The following is a 14,410-nucleotide window of genomic DNA, read 5'->3' as shown; positions in this document are numbered from 1 at the left end:
AATCAATGACCACACTGTGTGCCTCGCATTGGCACTGGTTGTCCAGGTGATGGGAATATAGCACATTTCCCTATAAACAGGGTATATAAGCGGGTACAGAGTACTGAAATAAATGTTATCTTTTATAATAAATTATTCACAGGTTCTTTCCTTCCACTGGAGGGTTTTTAGAGGGCAGGGGTCCATCTTTTTCTTTCTAACACCAAACATGGCTCTGGTATAGTAGGTATGCAGATATGTTTATGGAATGAATACCTGAAGATTAACTTTCCAAGGGTGTATGGATGCGAGTGATTGTGGGAGTTGCGGAAACAAGTTAGAATATGTTTGCAGGAGCCCCCATTCCGAGTAATGTAGCACTAGAATCGTACCCCGGCCACAAGAAACGACTGCATTGAAGAGATATGACAAAGTAAGACTCTACTTAATGACGGACCAGATAAAGAGGACTCAAGGTAGTTCTAGAGTTTGGGTCTGAAGAATTGTTACCCAAACTCAGGAAGTCAAGGGAAATAGCAGTTTTGTTGTGAAAGATCCTAAGTTTGGGTTTTGGAGGATGAGGGAGCTATTATCAGGTAGAGATGTCCAGTGGGCAGTTCTAGATTTATGACTAAAGTTGGGAGAGATGTCAGGGAGGGAAATAAATGGCTGTGGAGTGTTCGGTGATGAGATTATAATTGAAGCCATGAAAGTGTATGGTTTGTCTCCATGTAGTTTCAGTTTCTGGTGCTGTTCAAACAGAGGGTTATCTAAACATCTCGGCTACACAGGAGATTGAAACACTATATCTGAAGATGAAATATATGATGGTTAAAATTCTCTCAAGTTCTGAGGTTCTCTAGACCTTCTCCTTTAGTTAGGGAAAGAAGACATACCCATGGGGAAAGCGACTGCAAACAAGACAGCGTCATATATGGCCATAATATGCACTGACATCATAAATTGCCAACTTGGACAGCTCAACCATCAGAGATTGGTACTGAGAGGTATCAGTTCATTGTGTGATTCAGACCAAAAGTGAATTTGGAGTTTGAAGAAGACATGATCTTTTGTGTTCCGGTGTGAGCATTCAAAATTTCATGTACAATTGACTCATTTGGATAAACATGACCCGTCGACGCTGATTGATGGTGTTACCTGTCCCCCAATGTCAACTCACTCACGTCGTCTATTTTTCTGTTTTTGCAGAAGATAGATGAAGAGAACGAGGCAAACTTGCTAGCAGTCCTCACAGAAACACTGGACAGTCTCCCTGTGGATGAAGACGGATTGCCCTCATTTGATGCGCTGACAGATGGAGATGTGACCACTGAGAATGAGGCTAGTCCTTCCTCCATGCCTGACGGCACCCCACCGCCTCAGGAGGCAGAAGAGCCGTCTCTAGTAAGAACCCTTCCTACTGTTTAACAGGAATTGGAGTTGCCTCTGGCTACCCGCTGCATGGGTATGATGTAGTAACAATAAGGTCTGGATTTTTAATTTAGACTGTTGCCAAAAACAAGTCCCGAGCAGACTCAGAGTTGCAAATTCTGTGATTCTGTGTTTAAAAATGTTGGTAATAACAGTCTTCATGTGGTCTTACTACAGTTTGTTTTAACTTTTGCTGTGTTTGTGTATTTTTATTTCTTAGCATTATTTATGTTCATGGTAGAAGCTTAGAAAACATAGAGGACCCAAAAAGAATAGACCAAAAATTCACCTGTAAAATCAAATAATCTCTGATGGAAAAAAAGATTGAAATCTCCTCTTGTTTTAAGATACATCATCATGTTTGTGAATTTGAAATATATGCATAATGGTTCATGTTACATATTATTTTATTGTTTGGAGATGTCCTGGTTCATTAAGAGATTTCTTGTGGCTGGATATTTAGTCTTTTTCCTATTTTTCACCATCATAAATCATATAATAATCAACACATTTATAGTTTTATTCTTATGCCTACGATTCTAGAAATAAAAGGCCGATCAAGGGATACGCAATATTTTAAGGTTTTGGATCCATAATTCTTATGAAGATTGAAAAATAATAGCACATTTGCAACCTAAGTTCCCTAAATTTATGGGAGGCAATGAAGAGTGAATTTGTTGGCAATGAAGAGTAAATTTTCTTTTTGATGCAGTGCTTGACCAGAATTTTATTAGTTCTAGGACACAGTTTACCTTCTCATCTATGGTAGCCATTTGTCATTTGCCATAAATCTGATGTAAGACCATACTATGTAAATTTTGGAATGCTATTCTCCAAACTTTAATAATGTTCCTTGGCTTGCCATTTAGAGGTTGTTTCTCTCCCTTCTCTAAGTTTTTTAAATGTTAAAAGCATTCCATGTAAACATATGGAAACTCTGCTTGTACTCCTGTTCCTTTTGAGATTTCTGGTTTAGAAGAAACTACCTCATAAGTAATTGCTACCCTCCCCCCACCCCCACCATTTTTCCATTTGCCATTGGCTTTGCTCTCTGGTACTTTGATGTCTTTACATTGATACCAGAGGATTTGCATCCACATAATTGGTTCAACTGGGAGGGGTTGTTGACTCAACGTCATACTGCCTGTCCGAGCAGGGAGGTCCTAGAAGGCCAGCAAGTCAAATGAAGAAACAGAGGTCAAGAAACAGTAAATGCTTTGCCTGAGCCAGAATCACATCTCCCGACTCTATTTACTTACAAGTCTTTTTCAGTGATAGCCACTCTTTTATCATAAATACCCTTTGAATCAGTAAAGTGAAACTGGATTGTAAAATATCATTCAAAGCATTACAGAATCTTTTATTTATTTTCACTTGATTCATTTGGGTTATTGAGGGGAAAATGTCCTATATTCTGTCCCCAACCCCCAATTCCTCATTTAGCAGGGCAACTTTTCTCAGCTAGTAGGTATTTGGAAATCCTTTTAGGAGGATCCTTTTTGCCTTATTTTATCCAAAAAAAGAAAAAAAAAAATCAAGGTAGACAATACTACGTCTCAAATGTAGGGAAAAGAATACTTTCACAGTTGGTAGTGTAATGCCAAATTTTTTCTTACTTTTTAAAAATGCATTTCCTTTAGCGCTATTGTGCCTTGGTGTGACTATAATTAAAGAGTGAGAGAATTAATTTTTATAATTAATTAATATTAAGTTTAAAATTTCAGTAACTTATTCTAATGACTACAGGATGCATAACTTATCTCGCTTTTCCCCTCTCATATATTTCTAGCTTAAGAAGCTCTTACTGGCACCAGCCAACACTCAGCTAAGTTATAATGAATGCAGTGGTCTCAGTACCCAGAACCATGCAAACCATAATCACAGGATCAGAACAAACCCTGCAGTTGTTAAGGTACAATGCAAACTTTTTAATATAGGAGGGCAAGTAACAAAGGATTTTGCTTGAAGCAGTAAAACAAAGGATAGGTTTATTTCTATGTATTCAGCTGGGATCCTGCAGTTGCTTTATAATGTGAAACAATATGAAATGGGTTTCCAAAAGCAGCGCTCCAGCTACTTTAAACTAGAAAGAGTTCATTTATTCTTTGTCTTTGGATGATTGGAATGGAAGTCCCACCGTCTGTCACTCCTTGCCCATTTTATTAATACATGCAGCAATGTGGGTTACAATAAAATTTGCTGCTAGGCTGGTATTATCTATGAGTGACTTTAAGATGCAGGATTGCTGTTTCTCCAGCTGTCTAACCTGAGAAAGATTGCTCTGGAATCACCGCAAAAGATCTATCTCTGCCATTAATTGGATAGAATGCTGGCAATGACATAATTCGGTTAGCGGGCTGTATTAAACAATGTTTGTCTTGCCATTCACTGTGAGTGAAAACGGAGCGTTAAGGGGTACTTAAGAGAATTGTGAATACGGGGCTCCAGCAATCAGTGGCAAATTAAGGTTTAAACCAGCTTATTTTTTTTTTTATTCACAGTAAAGGCGCTATAGGGTCTTGTTAGTTACATGTTGCTGAGTAGGAACATTGAAATGTAGGAGAAATGAAATAAAAAGCTGCATAAATGTCATTTAGGAATTTTAAATGTAATTTTCTTTCCTTGTTCTGCAAACAATTATTCACAGCTCATAGATCTAGTACACTTAGACTGAACACTTCATTGAAAATCTCATCTCTTCAGAAAACCTATATCCATTCTGATAAGGTTCAGTTCACTAATTTTAGCTTTCTTTATGCCTTGTTTTTAAGACCGAGAATTCATGGAGCAATAAAGCGAAGAGCATTTGTCAACAGCAAAAGCCACAAAGACGTCCCTGCTCGGAGCTTCTCAAGTATCTGACCACAAATGATGATCCTCCTCACACCAAACCCACAGAGAATAGGAACAGTAGCAGAGACAAATGCACCTCCAAAAAGAAGTCCCACACACAATCGCAGTCTCAACATTTACAAGGTAGGCTGGGGACTAAAACACAAGGCAAAGCAAGCATGCACCTGGCTGGGAATGCCCAAACTTCAGGCTTTTGCCCCACAGCTGTCTCTCTGAAAAGGGAATTCAGCACTTTATTAGAGACTTATAAAAAAAAAAAAAAATCCTTCCTTGGACACAGGCTGAACATGTCCTATTATAATGGCTGATATGCAGCCTAATTCACAATCACCAAAAAGCACCTGAAATGTGAGCTGGGTGGGGAGGGGGTGGTGAAAGGTTTATGTGAAATCTGAATTCCCGAGATAATTGAAATTCGGAGCAAGCTGGGCTAGCCAATAGTAAAAAGCTGTTCTTTTTTCCTTTCTAATAATGGAAAGAAAATGAGGCATTGTTGATTTGTTGTATACACCTTAAAAAAGAGCACATGGTATTTGTGCAGCCTCTCCTGATTAAGTGCATTCTTTTTTTTTTTTTTTTAAAGACCACATGTTATACCCATAGATTTTATTTTGTGAATAAGGATTTGGAAATCCCTGGAATTTATTTGTATTTGCTTTCTATTAAAAAATATTGCCCAGATCAAACGAGGCATCTGGGTTGATGTTTATTGTCCCCATACATTCTAGAAGGCTGATGCTTCTGAGGCAGATCAGGGTGATTTGGGGAAAACCTGTCTTGGCAGAGATATAATTTTCTTTCTTTTTGGCTCTTCCCTTAAAATCGTCCTTAGAGGCCCAAAGGAAGCTTGTTGAAAGTTGCGGTCGCTTTAAAATATCTCAGCTTCCACGTTACCCCTACCTTTAACCTCGTGGTGGAAGCAGGCATAGTCTTTTTTTTTTTTTTTAAGATTTATTTATTTATTTTAGAGGCAGTGAGAGAGAGGGAGTGCAGGGAGGGGGAGGGAGAGGGAGAGAGAGTCTTAAGCAGACTGTGCGGTGAGTGTGGAGCCCAACGCGGGGCTTGATCTCACAACCTGGAGATCAGGACCCCAACTGAAACCAGGATCAGATATTTAAGCGACTGCGCCACCTGGGCGCCCCAGAAGCAGGCATATTCTAACATAGCAATTACAAACACCCACTTCTTTTTTCCCTTTTGTTTCCCTGACTGCCCCTTCCAGCTGCAGAGTGGTAGTCCCTGATCCCTGTTTTGAACCATGATTATTTCATACAGGTATGCTGTTGCTCCTGGTTTTAATTAGTATTTTCTTTCCAGTGTTTTCGGTTTCCCTCTCTCATCCCTACCCCACCATAAACCTTCAGGAACCTTCTTTTAAAGTTTTAAATTGGCTCTCAATTAGGTTTTCCCCGGTGGATGTCTCAGAATCCCTCGGCCATCCTTTTCTGTCAGTTCAGGGAAAAGATATTTATTGAAATGAACCATATTTTTTCTGTAGCTCGCCTTGCCCTGATTGGCCCCTCACGCACTGTGCGCTGGACCAGTTTTTCTCAGAGCAGAACCCGCAGTGCTATGGGATGCAGTGGTGTGGAGAGCCTCGGGTGAAGGGAAGGCAGCTGAGCTCAGTCTAGTGAGTGGACTGAAAAATTCACTGGGCTACTGTCCACCTTGTCCTAGTGTGTCCCAGTCAGGCGTTTATTTTCTGGAGCTGAATCTGAAGTCCTCAGCCAGCTATAACCCTGTAGTCAGTGAACCCAGACCAGCAGCACATGTTTTAAACATTTTTTAAATTTACATATTCTTAAAATTGTATTTGGCCCTTTTGGATTTTGAGAGTTTGGGAGGTTTTTGGGTTTGCTTTTTAGATCCACTTACCACTAATATTACTGAAAAGTCTTACAAACCACGGCAGTGAGGAGTTAAATTGGCCTGTGGAGGACATATTCTTTAGATGAGAGCTGCTGTATGTGGATTTTTTTTAGAAAGATATATGCCTGTGGCAAAGCATAAAAAGTTTATCCCCGAACAAAGCCTGTTGACAAAAACACAAGAAAACAAAACCAAACAAACAAAAACCCCACAAAATTCCTATCATTATTAAAGGCCAAGAACAAGATAAACATGGCTGGCTGTGAATAACCAACAGGAAATAAATGCTCAGCTTCAGGATTTATTTAAATTATGATTCAAACTTTAAAAGTAGAATCTATATTAACGATTAGAGACAGTAGCCCAGGATCCGCTGAGGTTTATCCCTTCTTGATGTATCATAATGTGCTTTCACTGAACTGCACGTGTGCTGTCTGTGATACTGTGGGGTCAAGTTCTTTTCACCTCCTTAGGATAATGGCCTGACCTTTGGCTCATGTTGGTGTCCCCTCTATTCATTTATTCATTCATTTGCTAATGTATTCATTCATCAAAAAGACCATGATCTGCATGAAAAAAATGCATTCCTGCCCTCAAGGATCTTAGAGGCCCTGGTCTGTCCATCATTGGAATAGTGTGCATTAAAGTCCCAGTAAACCCAATCAGTGCTCCTCTCTTGGTAGCTCTTGTGAGTGTGGGCATATTCAGGGATGGCCTTCTGTACTGTATGTGCTTTGGGGCTGAAACTTCCTATAGCCTTCTCTTCCTATTTGCCATCAGTCCCATTAAACATGGCCGCTGCCCAATGCTGCCCTTCCAGTGCCCTTGCCATCACCTACACCCAACTGTCAGAATGTTAGGGATCTTACTTTGAGCATTTCGGATAACCTGCCCTACACCTTGAAAGCTGGAATCCCAGAGACCAGTTTTCAATGTATATTTACTGTGTATAGTAACAGTTCGTATCTAGTGATCCTTGCTATGGAGCCTAAATGCATGATCCTAATTATGAGTTGAACGCCGAAAATGTTGGTAAATTTCCTTCATGAGTGTGTTCTTTTGGAAAGGCTCATTATATCAGACATACTAAAAAAATTAATCTAAAACCAGTTCATTTATCTGTATATATAAAAGCCAATCAATCAATGTACCTAATTTGTAGAAGACAGCGTGAACTTCATATTTCTGGATGCACATTGGATAGATGATAAACCATTCAATTGTTTAAAAACTAAATCTAAATCGACAAATTAAATATGTAAATACTATTTATCCAAGTAAAGTATGTAACTTCAGCCTAATTTGGACATAAATAATATTTTCACATTTCAAAGGACCTTAATTACTGGGGTTGATTAATTTACTTTAATATCTATTGTATACAATTCCTTTTGGTAATAGGAAAAAGGAAACATATTCTGGGCTGACTCTGCCAGTAACTAGTTTTATGGCCCTGGAAGTATTTCACATCTTTAGGTCTCAGGTTTTTCATCCATAAAATGAGAGTTTATTCTAAAGAGCTTTTTAGTTTCAAGTCTGTGATTTTCATTACGTAAATGACTACCTCTTGACCTTTTGAAAGTAGTTATGTTAATGAGAAAAAATTGACATAAACCTACATACATATAAATATATCTTTATAGATAAGCATATATATATACATAATATGTGGATGTATATCCCAAGTACGTTTCTCATCATGTTTTCCCCTCCTTCTGTTCAAAATACAAGACTGCCAAGGAGAAGCAATTGAAATTTTGGAGTGAGAAGAAGATTCTTACTCCACCCTTCCTAATTGGGAAATGCCTCCTGTAGGAGGTAAGATTTAGGAAGCATAAAAGGAAGTAAATGAGCTCTCTTTGCAAGTCTATAGGTCTCTCAACTGATAAATGCAGTATCTTACTTTGTCTCTAAGATTTGGGGATCTGAACCCCTTTTAAACCATCTGGGTCAATGTCCACAATTTCTCATAATCTCTCAATTAATTTTCAGTAAATGGAATGGTTATTGCTTGAGCTTTGGCCTCATAGAAATAACCTATTCTCAGGGCTAGGTATAAAATTATACATTTTAGGAGAAAAATCAACTGAATATTCATAACGTTCTGTTGTCTTATGGTTATTCTGCTGTTTTCTTGTCTAAACAAACCGTGTACTGTATTCCAAATTAAAATAGAACACATTATTTCTCTCTGATGGTATGATGCAAATTTTGTATCCTTAACAGAGATGCTACATTTTGGGGAAAATTCTGGTTTTGTATGTGTTTTTGAATGATAGTTTACCAATGCAAATGTTGTTTGGAATTTGTTTTAGCATAATGGACTGTTGTCTGACTTTGATCCAATATTCAGGGATTTCCTTATTTTAGTTTTCCAGTTTCCAGTTTCCAACCTGATTGTAGTAAGAAAAAAAATTCTAAAAAAAAAAAAACAAAACACAAAAAACCCCACAAAAAACCTTCAAAAACTCAGTATTTCATAATTAGTTTCCTTTTTTTTCCTTTAGCCAAACCAACAACTTTATCTCTTCCTCTGACCCCAGAGTCACCAAAGTAAGTATTAAGAAATGTAACCATTTTCAGAAAGGGAAGGGGGTTCTAATACATTTGGCTACAGCAACTCCATTTCAGTTTGTTTTTATAAATGTGCCATATCTTCCAGTGACCCCAAGGGTTCCCCATTTGAGAACAAGACTATTGAACGAACCTTAAGTGTGGAACTCTCTGGAACTGCAGGTAAGCCTTACATTTCACTTGGAACTCTGTGTGTGTGTGTGTGCGTGTGTGTGTGTGTAATATGTATTAAATAATAGCGCATATTCTCCATGTGATTAATGAAATTAACAAATAATACAAGCAACATTGGATAAGAAGTTACCTATAAATATTTTCACTTCTTTTTTTCTTTTAAAGAGAAGACATTTATTGTGTGTCAGACCTGGGCCAGACCCCCTGATGTATACTGTTGCTTTAGATCCTTAAATAACCCTATGTCAGATTAAGACACCAAAACTTGAGCCGGAGGAGAAAATAACATTTATTGGTCTCCTACTCAATAAATGTGCCAGGCATGTAAGTGGTTTTGACTAGTTTCACAACAACCTCATGAAGATAGTGGTAATTTTCTCATCTTTAAGATGAGGATATAAAGTTCAGAAATGTTAAGCAACTTGCCCAGGATCACAGAGCTAGAAAGCAAGGAGCAAAGTTTTGAACCCCAGTTTATTCATTATATCAATGTTTGAATTGGAATATTTTCTCACTCACCATTATACTTAACAGTATAATGTTCTCTTATATATGTTACCATTTTTATATCTTTTCAGCAAAGGAGAAAAATGAAAATGTGCCCATTCACCAAAACAAAATGTACTTAGATATTTTTAAACAAGAGTGATTTTCTTCGCCATTTGGACTTCTGGACTCATTTAGTCAGTCTTACTTTATGCTGAAGAGGAAGGAGCTTTAAAAGCTTGGAGCAACCCCCGAGTAACTTAATAATCCACAGACTTCCTAGGCAGACTTCTAAGTTGGGTGTAAATGGTGCCTTTGCACTGAGTGCTTTAGGTTTAGGTACAGAACTATACCAGAAAGTGAATCCTAGGCTGTCTGAACAAGAAGTTCCTTGGCTCTGGCCATTGCTGATAAGGGTAAAGGAACAGTAACTTAAACAAGATGCTTTCAACCAGAACTATAGTGCCTACATACACCATGGTCATTGTCACTAAGTTTAATTTCACACTTTGAGTTTGCTAAACTACCACCTTGTGAAAGGTCTACTGCATGATCTCATGATTTAGTCAAGCAGTGGAGTAGTTAATTTCATGGTATTTATATATATTCTGTGTGTGTGTGTGTGTGTGTGTGTGTACACATATATACATATGCAAATGTATACATATCTTCATATGCATACATACATATATACATATATACTCACTTATAGGCATATACATAACATCATTTCTTAAATTGTAATTACTTATATGGTTATAAGTAACTTTTATGTATATATATCATATGCGGTAAAGACCTTCTTATCTGACCAATACGAATGAGTATTTTGGTGGGTTTATCCAAAAAACTGATTAAAGTATATAGTTTTGTCATTTTACTTTTGCCTGAGTCATATAAAGAAACATTCAAATATCAGTTTTTTTTTTGTATAAGAAACAGCGACCTTTGCCTTGAACTTAAATGTCTTAATTGGCAATCCATTCATCTTTCTGGCACAAACTGTAGTAATAAAAATGTATCTTAGCGGGGCGCCTGGGTGGCTCAGTCGTTAAGTGTCTGCCTTCGGCTCAGGTCATGGTCCCAGGGCCTCTGCTGGGCGGGAAGCCTGCTTCTCCCTCTCCTACTCCCGCTGCTTGTGTTCCCTCTCTCACTGTCTCTCTCTCTCTCTCTGTCAAAATAAATGAATAAAATCTTTAAAAAAAAAAAAATGTATCTTAGATGGTATCCACTGTTCATTTCTTGCTTTTTAAAGGAAAAGAATTAAAGATATTTGTGTAGTAGTCTGAGTGCAAAATCGTTGTGGATTTTTATGATTTTCATATAAGTAAATAATAATCATAATTTCCCATGTTTTCCCAGTGTTTCTGATACCACCTGTCTACAACTAATTTGACATCTCTTCTTTTAGTGACATACCTTTATTGGTTCTTCTTACAGAAACAATTTTTCTTATACTTCATTCAATGGCATCATATTTTATTACCTTACATAATTCCAGTTACCACTATAATAGACATCAACTGGTTTGGGAAATACTACTGTGGCTCAGTTGAAAGGAATCTATTTACTCTGAGTGTTCAGAATGTTGTATTAGTCAGTTACTTTGTTTCAGAGAGAATTGAGAAAGCTTCCATTTTATACACCCACACCAAGGCTTCTGTTAAAAGGTTTTTATTATTCTCTTACTATAAATAATTTAAGCTTACTATAAAAATGTCAAAAATATAAACTGGTGGAAAAATATTCATAATTCTCTTTTTTTAAGACTTATTTATTTTCTTATTTATTTGAGAGAGAGAGAGCATAGCAGGGAGAGGGGAAGAGGGCAAGGGAGAGGGTATCTCAAGCAGACTCCCTGCTGAGCACAGAGCCCGACTGGGGTGGGGGTGGGGGCCTCAATCCCACAACCCTGAGATCATGACCTGAGCGGCAATCAAGAGTCAGACAGAACCAACTGAACTACACAGGTGCCCCTATTCACAATTTAAGATGTAAAGTTACCAATGCATTTTTTTCTTCTATGGATAATTTAATATGTTATATTTATACTATAATCATTTTGTGTATATAATTTTGCATCCTGATTTTTCAGTTAACATTTTAATGAGAAAGTTTTGTATTATCACAGACCCTTTATTATCAGGCTTTTAGTGTGTTATATGACATTAGTTTTAGTAGGTACATCAAAATTTATTTAGTCGTACTCCTCTTATAAAGTTAGGTTGTTTTAAAGTGTTACCGTTTGGAAATAGCACTGCATTAGAAATGTTTGTTCATAATTTTTTTTACTGAAGTGTAATCGACACACAATAGTATATTAGTTTCAGGCATACAACATAGTAATTCAACACTTCTATATATTATGCAGTGCTCACCACGATAATTATAGTTACCATCTGTCACCATACAAGTTTATTACAATATTATTGATTAATTCCCTATGCTGTGCTTTTCATCCCCGTGACGTATTTATAACTGGAGGTTTGTACCTCTTAATCCCCTTCCCCTATTTTGCCCATACCCCACCTCCCTTCCCCTGACAATCACCACCAGTTTGTTCTCTGTCTTTATGAGTCTGTTTCTTGTTTGTTTGTTTGTTTTGTTTTGTTTTTTAGATTCCACATATAAGTGAAATCATATGGGATTTGTCTTTCTCTGTCTGACTTATCACTTAGCATAAGATTCTCTAGATCCATTCATGCTTTCACAAACAGCAAGATTTTCTTTTTTATGACTGAGTAATATTCCATTTTATATGTATACTACATCTTCTTTATTCATCTATTGCTTTTGTATCTTGGTTTTTATAAATAATGCTGCAATAAACATAAGGATGCATGTATCTTTTTTAACTAGTGTTTTCATTTTTGTTGAGTAAATATCCAACAGTGGAATTACTGGATTATATGGTATTTCTATTTTTAATTTTTTTTTCAGGGATCTCCATATTGTTTTCCAGAGTGGCTGCACCGATTTACATTTCCACCAGCAGTCACATGGTTTCCTTTTTTCCCCACATTCTCATCAACACTTGTTACTTATTGTATTTTTTATACTAGTCATTCTGACAGGTATAAAGTGACATTGTGGTTTTAATGTCCCTTTTCCTGATGATTTAGTGATGCTGAGCATCTTTTCATGTGTCTGTTGGCCATCTGTATGTCTTCTTTGGAAAAATACCTATTCAGGTCCTCTGACCATTTTAATCAGATATTTGTGGGGTTTTTGTTGTTGTTGTTCTTTTCACAAATTTTATCTTATTTTCTAAAGATAAATTCTTAGCAGTTTTTAATAGTGAATATAAAGATATCTTGGGGTCTTCTGGTATATATTGCCACATTGCTTTCCAAAGGAGTGCTTTTATTTATAGCCCCATTAGCACTACATGGATATACTTGCTTTATTACATCCTTCCTAGCATTGGATATCTTTGTTTTTGAAATGTTATATATATGAATATATCATTTTAATTGCATTCCTTCCATTAGTGAGGTTATGGTGTTACAAAAAAGCACTTCTTTTACAAAAGTTTTAACATTTTTCTTATTGATAGATATCTAATTTTAAGTAATTTAGTGATGATTTTGAAAGTTTAGGAGCCTACACTATTGAAAGACAAGTAGAGATGTATATAAGATACATTTTTTTTACGTATTTAAAATCCTTAAAAATATACACAGTGGATTTACTTCTGTCAGTGAACCAGAATTCATCTGACTGGTTTAAATCCTTTCCTCTGGGGGCTTTGAAAGATTATTGGGTACAATGGAAATCAATTTACCAACATGTTTTTGATACCTGCTCTATGCTTGCAATATGATAGGTCTTAGTGGATGTATAGCAAACGGGAGACCTAGAGGCTGATCCATATAAAGTATGAAGCATTGTCCTTGGCCTGCTAAACAAACGTTCTTGTGTTTAAGATGGGGGCTTATAGTCTGTCGGGGAAATAACACACATTGTACAGGTAGCATGAAGGCAAGATATTATTTATTACCTATAATGTTTTGTTAACTTCTAAGAAAGATGGGCCCAGGGGGTGGTTTTTAGTTTATGGAGTGTGGTGGTTTTAAGTGTGAAGCTGCAAATTAGAGAAACTGAGGTAGGGCCAAATTGCCTTACAAAGTAGAAAGAATTTAGAGCTCTAGGAAAACAAGGTGCTGAGGAGGAACCTGGAGCATGCCGAAGGAGGCTGGGAAGAAAAGTTTGGAACTGGAGGGTGGTGTAAAGAAGAGGTTTTTTGGATAGAGATATCATGCATTTGAAATGCGATGCAGTATATGATGGGTGTGATCTCCATCTCCTCGAACAATCTTTAGTAACATTTCTTGCATGGTAGGGATTGCACGATATGACAAAGACTGATTGCACCTCAACAGAATCACCAAAGGGAGAAAAGAAGTTATCAAGGGGAACCCTGTAACTTTGCTTCAAGTTAAATACAATGACTGCACAGAAGATTGAAAAGAATTATAAAGATGGTTCACGGACAGAAAGAAGCATTAAGCTGATATCATTAGTGAAGGACCCAGGTGATCCATGGAAAGGAGTGTGGAGGGAACGGTACTCTCTGTAGGCTGAACTGACTTGGGGAGCCTTAGGGAGAGAAATATTTGTATCAGATTTGAACTGCACAGATGGAAAGGGGAGAAGATATTGATGGGGCAGAAGCAAGAAGGCAGGAAATCAAAGCGATGTTTGAGTAACACTGTACTTGGCAATGGGCAGTGAAATCAGTAAGGAACTACAAGACAGAGCATGTACTTTTCTTCCTTCATCTTTTAATTGCCAAAATGCTTTTCTCTCTCCTTAATCTTTTCTGGGTCTTAGTTTCCTTAATGTTAAAGTCATATTTATAATCCCCAAATCAAATTACTGCCTGACTCCAAGGACTAAAATATAGGTTGAAAAATAAAATTGCCAGTATTCAACCATTTTTGACATCCAAAAACGGCAATTACATGTGCATTCAACCAGAATTTAAAAACTTCATAGGCAGCGAAGCTCAAATGGAAGTAGTCTATGATTTTTCTAAAAGCAG

At 37.1% G+C, this 14,410-nt stretch overlaps 1 protein-coding gene across 7 annotated transcripts in view; it reads left to right on the top strand.

Annotated features, from left to right (window-relative positions):
• PPARGC1A (PPARG coactivator 1 alpha) overlaps positions 1-14,410 on the top strand; it is a 643,921-nt gene that overhangs the window by 599,339 nt on the left and 30,172 nt on the right. For all 7 annotated transcript variants that reach the window (XM_078068452.1, XM_078068450.1, XM_078068454.1 and 4 more), the window contains 5 exons: positions 1,189-1,383; positions 3,200-3,322; positions 4,182-4,386; positions 8,640-8,685; positions 8,795-8,868. In XM_078068452.1, coding sequence (XP_077924578.1) covers positions 1,189-1,383; positions 3,200-3,322; positions 4,182-4,386; positions 8,640-8,685; positions 8,795-8,868 — 643 coding nt within the window. The remainder of the gene's footprint in view (positions 1-1,188; positions 1,384-3,199; positions 3,323-4,181; positions 4,387-8,639; positions 8,686-8,794; positions 8,869-14,410) is intronic.

The sequence above is a fragment of the Halichoerus grypus genome, chromosome 3 (assembly GCF_964656455.1).
Source record: "Halichoerus grypus chromosome 3, mHalGry1.hap1.1, whole genome shotgun sequence".
In the NCBI taxonomy this organism is placed as follows: domain Eukaryota; kingdom Metazoa; phylum Chordata; class Mammalia; order Carnivora; family Phocidae; genus Halichoerus; species Halichoerus grypus.
Note: the sequence above shows the minus strand (reverse complement) of the source record. Positions and strands in the feature narration are given on the sequence as shown.